Source organism: Ipomoea triloba, chromosome 2 (assembly GCF_003576645.1).
Source record: "Ipomoea triloba cultivar NCNSP0323 chromosome 2, ASM357664v1".
Taxonomy (NCBI): domain Eukaryota; kingdom Viridiplantae; phylum Streptophyta; class Magnoliopsida; order Solanales; family Convolvulaceae; genus Ipomoea; species Ipomoea triloba.
This window is the reverse complement of record NC_044917.1, coordinates 16175325-16181428: the sequence shown is the minus strand read 5'-3', so window position 1 is coordinate 16181428 and position 6104 is coordinate 16175325. Positions and strand designations below refer to the sequence as shown.

Below are 6104 nucleotides of genomic sequence, written 5' to 3'. Positions count from 1 at the left end.
AAATTGAATAGTTAAGGTACGAAATTAACAATTTTGAAAGTCGTGGATTGCAATAAATAGGACCCCTATAGTCAGTGGACCAAAATGGCAATTTGATCTAATTTTAATCTAGAAATCTAGAATTGTATTAGGAATAAGAAAGTATGAAAGAATATATTGTATTAGGATTTGTATTACCATATTTTAATATAAAATTATAGTGTGAATAGAAATTGTATTACCATATTTTGGGTGTGGGAAATTAACATGGATGATTTTATTTTTATTAATAGTATAGAAGTATAGATATAGATTAATTATGAATTTATTAAATTTCTCATAAATAAATAAATAAAATCACATCAATTATTAAAAAAATCAAAAAAATCAGCCCAAATAAACCCTTCCTACTCTAACAAAAGCTCCGCTCCGGCGAATACAGAAGCAGAAAAAATGGATGCTCTAAGATTCTTCAGGCGATCCCTTCACCCGTCTCTCTCCTCTTCTACTCTCCGGTGGAACCGCTCGCTTCAGGCCTCTTATTCTTTCCAAAATTATCGCTCTCTGAGGGCTCAATCTGCCTCCCCGGACCCGAACCCGAGACCCATCCCCTCACCCTCCGCCCCGTGCCTGCTACTGCTTGGAGAGAAGAAAGTTCGTTGCTTTTACAGATCCAATAGCAACCCAGAACTCGACAACAATGCGATTTGTTTGGTTTCCTCCCATGGCGGTTTATCTCTAGCGTTGATGAAGAATTTTGGTGGAGGGCTCCTCCCGTTTCGCAATGTAGGTAACCTGCGACATAAAAGCAGCCTAGTAGGAGCCTCAAAGACTGCTTCTGCAACAACTTATCCTAAACCCTTCTGTGAATGGCTAGCTGGAATTATCGATGGCGATGGAAGTCTTCAAGTTAACAACAAAGGCCATACTTCTCTTGAAATCACTATTGGCCTTGAAGATATAGCGCTAGTACGATATGCCCAACATATGCTTGGTGGAAGTATTAAAATGAGGTCAGGTGCTAAATCTTATCGTTATAGACTGCATGATCAGATTGGTATGATTAAGCTCATGAATTGTATTAATGGCCACATTAGGCATTCCCCAAGGCTAATTCAATTGCATCGTGTTTGTCAAGTACATGATATTCCAGTAGTTTTACCTGTTACTCTGGATTCCAAATCGAACTGGTTTGCGGGATTCTTTGATGCTAATGGTGTCATTGGTATTACTATGAAGCATCAAATACCTCAACTAAGTATTCGGATAACTAGTAAACATCTGCAAGATGTGGAGTCTTATAAGGTTGTATTTGGTGGAGATATCTACTTTGATAGTGGTCGAAATGGTTACTATGAATGGTCTGTACAAAGTCCAAAAGATGTTGCCATGGTTTTAGGTTACTTTAGATCAACTACTTGGAGAAGTAGGAAATCACGGCGGTTCTTCCTTGTTGATGAATATTATAGGCTTTGTGATCTCAAAGCATTTGAACCTTCCAGTATGAACCATAAAGCATGGCTAGCTTTCGTAGACAAATGGAATAACTTGGTGGTATAGTCCACCTTTCTTCTATTCAGCCATTTATATTTACTTAACATTGTTCTGGAACCAATACTTTGACGGTGGATAGGGTTATTGGAAGGGTAAAGGATGGTGATTGGTATACACTTATGTTTATTTATTCATAAATGTAATAAAGATTGTTTGTGCCTCCTAATTTTACTGTTTTATGGATTGATTCATCAAGCCTGAGCTTTTGTTTCTTTGTATATTTTGAATTGAAGAATTAATGTCGTATGATGTTCCATTCACAGCCTCTACTACTGTTCTATCATTTTTATGGAGTGATTTTATAAGTTTTACTATTTGTCATGATATTCCACCAAAAGCTTCATTTTTTTGGTGAGTTTTAATAACACTTGGATTTCAACTGGCATATTGAAATTCCCTATGTTTCAACTAAATCTTGGACCCCTCTATATTTAGCCTAGGTTGTGCATTTGTTGTAATCTGCTGTTTCTTTCTCATGCGATGAAGATTAGCTTATGCTGACTGATCTAGATGATTGTTGTGATTAGTTTATGCTGTGTCAGGGTCAAAATGTGTTTTTGATAATTATTGTAATATAATATCTTTAAGATAGTAGCATAGCGGTATGGATTTTCTTTATTGTGTGGTTACAATTTTTAATTTTCCATTTTCATATTACAGCACGTTGAAGATTGGTCTATACCTTCAGAGCTTTAGTTATCAGATTGTGAATGCAGGCTGACTTCTCCTTTTTGTGTTATATCTATTGTGATCTTAACAAACTAACTTTTAAGAATTATGTATGACTTAAATGATGGGAAATGGGAAATGAGGTTATCTAGACCCAGTGATTGATGCTATGCAGTTAGTAGTCAGAATGGTAACCAAAAACCTACAACTTTTAAGCTAGTACCTGAGATTGCAACTCTATCTCTGGTGGCTTTGCTCTGAATTGGGAAAAAATATAGTACTTTACCGGTATTTTTATCCTGATTTAAGTATAGGAAATCCCATCACTAATTCACTATATTGCATGGATCTCTTGGCACTGAGCCACTGAATGCTTTAAAGAATTTCATCATATATTGATGAATGCTGCCAGAGAGGTTCTAATATCTATTTCTGTTATTGACAAATTTTCACTTGTTTCTCCTGATGCACTTGCATCTGGTGATGGAGCAGTTGAGTGAGGTGACAATAGAAGATATTGTCATCTTTCTCTGTCCTAGTTAAATCTAATGGCAAATATACTGATTTGGCCTTTGGGTCTGTATATTAAAATTGCTTTTTATCTTTCTGAGCCTTGAGATAATATTTGTATCATTATATATAATTTCATGACATTAAATATATGGTTTTCATTCTTTCATATAAAAATTTTTAAGCATCATTCTAAGCTTCACGATAAAGTTCTATAGGGATTGCATGCGATTTTACGATTGGGGGTAGGGGGTGGTTAGAAAATACCTAAAGCTGCGTAGAGTATACTCAAAGAAACTTTGATAAGTAATCAGAAAATAATTGATTAAGCAGTAGAAATCGTTTCTCAAGTGTACAGTATTAGGAAAACTATTGCTCTTTTAAAACAATGTATTCCTAGTACCATACAGGAACATGACCTTCAACCTTTACAGTCTTGGATTTTCAATTTGTAGCCTTATTATTTGTTTTTCTAAAGAAAAAGGACATTGGATTTCACTTTGATGTACCGATATTTCTTCTTCTCTGTTACAGGGGAAAGTTTGCTATGTTATTAGACCTGTATTACCCTCAGGCTGTGAATCAAAGAGCGGTCCTTGTGGGTTTGTTGGCACAAGAGACTCTTTAAACTTGGGCGGCTATAGTGTGGAACTTGCTTTGAAGAACGTGGAATATAAAGCTATGGATGACAGCACAGTGAAGAAAGGTAAACTTTGTCAAGTATTCATTTACTTGACAGAATATTATGTTAAAAATGCCAAAATCTTCACAGAAGGTTCCTTTATGTTTTTTATTAATTTGTCTATGCAAGATTATAATATACATTGGTAGATTCACATTCACTTCTAAGGTTGTTATTGTGAGGTGAACAAAGGATGGGGGAGCATATTTGTGTGAAAAATGCACCATCCTCTACATCGACGTTTATTGCAAAGTTTATGTTGCTTTTTATTTGTCTTGCTAACTTTGCAGGAACGTAAGCTAGGGTTAAAATCTGAGATCATGGTTTTCAGGGATTACCTTCTATCATCAGCAATTTTTGATACACTGGATGTATGGGAACTTAAAGGGAATGACAGCTAACTTTTTGTGATAGGTTTTCAAAATGCTAACTAGCTGCTGTAGTGACCATACTCAATTCTCTTGTTCCTAATTTCTATATTTAAAAAAGAAAACAGAAAAGACATTTTGTTCATGCCGCTGATCCTTTGCAGACACTGCAAGGAATTAACCAAAACTTCCCTAGTGTGGTCTTTCTTGAAGGTGAGACATTTTATATAAGTGTATGCATCAATTGTAATTAGAATTGCTTATATGAAATATTTCCGAGTTTTTAATATCTTGTTTGAACTCATCTTTTGATATGTATCTATTTGCACTTCATGCAGCTCAATGAGTCCACGAATGATCTCTCTGGGGAAGTCACTAATGGCCCTAAATGGTGCCTTAAAAATATAATCTGCCAATTGTATGTTTATGAAAGGTAAGATTAATTTATTCTTTTGATATCCAAATGCATATATTAAAGTTTTCTTAGAGAGTCAAAATTGTTATTGTTCTTTTGTGCTTTACTGATTTAAATTTACCATGAACTCCGTTGTGGACATGTTTTCCTAACCTGTCATATTTATATTTTATTGTGTTTTTTAGTTTAAATATTTTTTTTGTTTGTGTTAAAGACTATTGTGTTTTTATTTATTTTTCTACCTAGTGATGTGGATTGTATCATCAGAGTCCCCCTTTAAGTCCAGCATATGATTTTTTTTTTTTTTAAAGTCCAGCCTATGATGACTCATTATTGGGGAATTTGATGATAATGCTAGTGGCTTTAATAAATGGGTTTCTTTATGAAAAATGAAGACCCCTCCCAAAAGGAAGACTTTTCTTTGGAAAGCTCTTAATAATATTCTACCCACCACTTCAAACCCTCTTATAAAGAGGGTGGAATCCATCATGCTCTATGTGGAGTTCCTCATGAAGACACAATGCATGCCCTAATTTTGTGTGATTTTGCCCAACTTGTTTGGCATGAATCTTCCTTACCAATCTCATGTGTTGTTGGCAATGCTTTTCCCATGTGGTTTAGTCATGCTATGGAGGTCCTTAATGGGGACACCCTTATACTTGTTTTTGCAGTGCTGCTGTCATCGATTGGGGAGTTTATTGCTGCTATTAATGGTCCTTAACCGTTGGGGAGTTTATTGCTGCTATTAATGGTCCTTAACCGTAGTGCGATAGCCCTCTCATGGCGGAATGTCTTATCGTGGCTCAAGGGTCGCCGGATGTCTTCGGCTCACCTTTTCACGGATTGCTCCACTCTACATGGTTTCTAACGACTCCTAACATTGATCTTCGTTCCTATATTGGCATTATTATTGACGAATGTAGAGTTGTTATGTCCTCTTTTCTTAATTGTCCAGTTAGTCTAGTTCCTAGATCGTCTAATATGATAGCTCATTTTCTAGCTTCTTCAGCTTATAGTCAAGATAACACATTGTATTGGAATTTGGGATTCTGTTCCTCTTAACTTTGTTTCGGCATTTTTGCAGTAATCTATTCTAGCTTTTTGTTTTCAAAAAAATATGTTGTAGTGCCCTCGACAACTTGGAAGTGTTGAGTATTGATATTACGTGATGCGATATATGTTCGAGATTATCTAAGTTGGAGCACAAAGAATTTTCCTATAAAATACATTATATGCATACATACCACAGAGGTCATTCCGTCTCCCTTGCGCGTGTATATATATATACATTGCAGGAAAAAAAAAAACACAAACTATAAACATAAAAAAAAAGGATCAATTAAACCTTTTAATATGTCAAATTGAGTCAATTAAATCCAATAACCGGTAAATGATCTGTGATATGCGATAAAATTCGGCGACCGGCGGTCGTCGCTGATCGCCGAATTTTGCTGCCAAAATTAAAATGACCTGTTATTACAGGTCATTTACCGGTTATTGGACTTAATTGACTCAATTTGACATGTTAGGTGTAAAGTTTAGAGGCTTATTTGATCATTTTCCCTTTTCTTTTCAATAATGTGTTATCTTTAGTTAAGTAGCGGTATGTAGTTGCTAGAGAGGAAAATACCTTATGCTTATAAGCTAAGAGAGGTTTTTATTTTTAACTTAGTGCTAAAAATGATAAACATATAATTGAATAAATTTTTTACATTCCCCGTTACCTCGGGAAAAGAACCCCACCCAAAGGTTGTATCAAACATGACAATAATTTTCAATTCCCACAAAGGCTATGCTTGATATAGAGCTTATACAAATAAGTTATAAGCTTTGTTTAGTAAAATATGAAAAGTTTAAAATAATAACTTGTTTTGAAACGACATCTTAAATAGTGTTTCAAACTAAGCTAGTAGTTACTAACTTTTTA

General features: G+C 34.9%; 1 protein-coding gene across 5 annotated transcripts; it reads left to right on the top strand.

The window, feature by feature from the left end:
• The first annotated feature begins 373 nt into the window (after nucleotides 1-373).
• On the top strand, nucleotides 374-5293 carry LOC116011188 (intron-encoded DNA endonuclease aI4-like). Of its 5 annotated transcripts, none has more exons than XM_031250718.1 (5): nucleotides 374-1533; nucleotides 3247-3418; nucleotides 3927-3975; nucleotides 4101-4195; nucleotides 4849-5293. In XM_031250718.1, exons 1-3 carry the CDS (start codon nucleotides 433-435, stop codon nucleotides 3941-3943), a joined length of 1290 nt encoding a protein of 429 aa, XP_031106578.1. In that variant the 5' UTR covers nucleotides 374-432; the 3' UTR covers nucleotides 3944-3975; nucleotides 4101-4195; nucleotides 4849-5293. The 5 variants fall into 5 exon arrangements, 4 of the variants coding, with proteins under 4 accessions (XP_031106578.1, XP_031106577.1, XP_031106579.1 ...); XM_031250717.1 differs by having other exon boundaries at nucleotides 3809-3975; XM_031250719.1 differs by having other exon boundaries at nucleotides 3685-3975.
• Nucleotides 5294-6104: the final 811 nt, after the last annotated feature.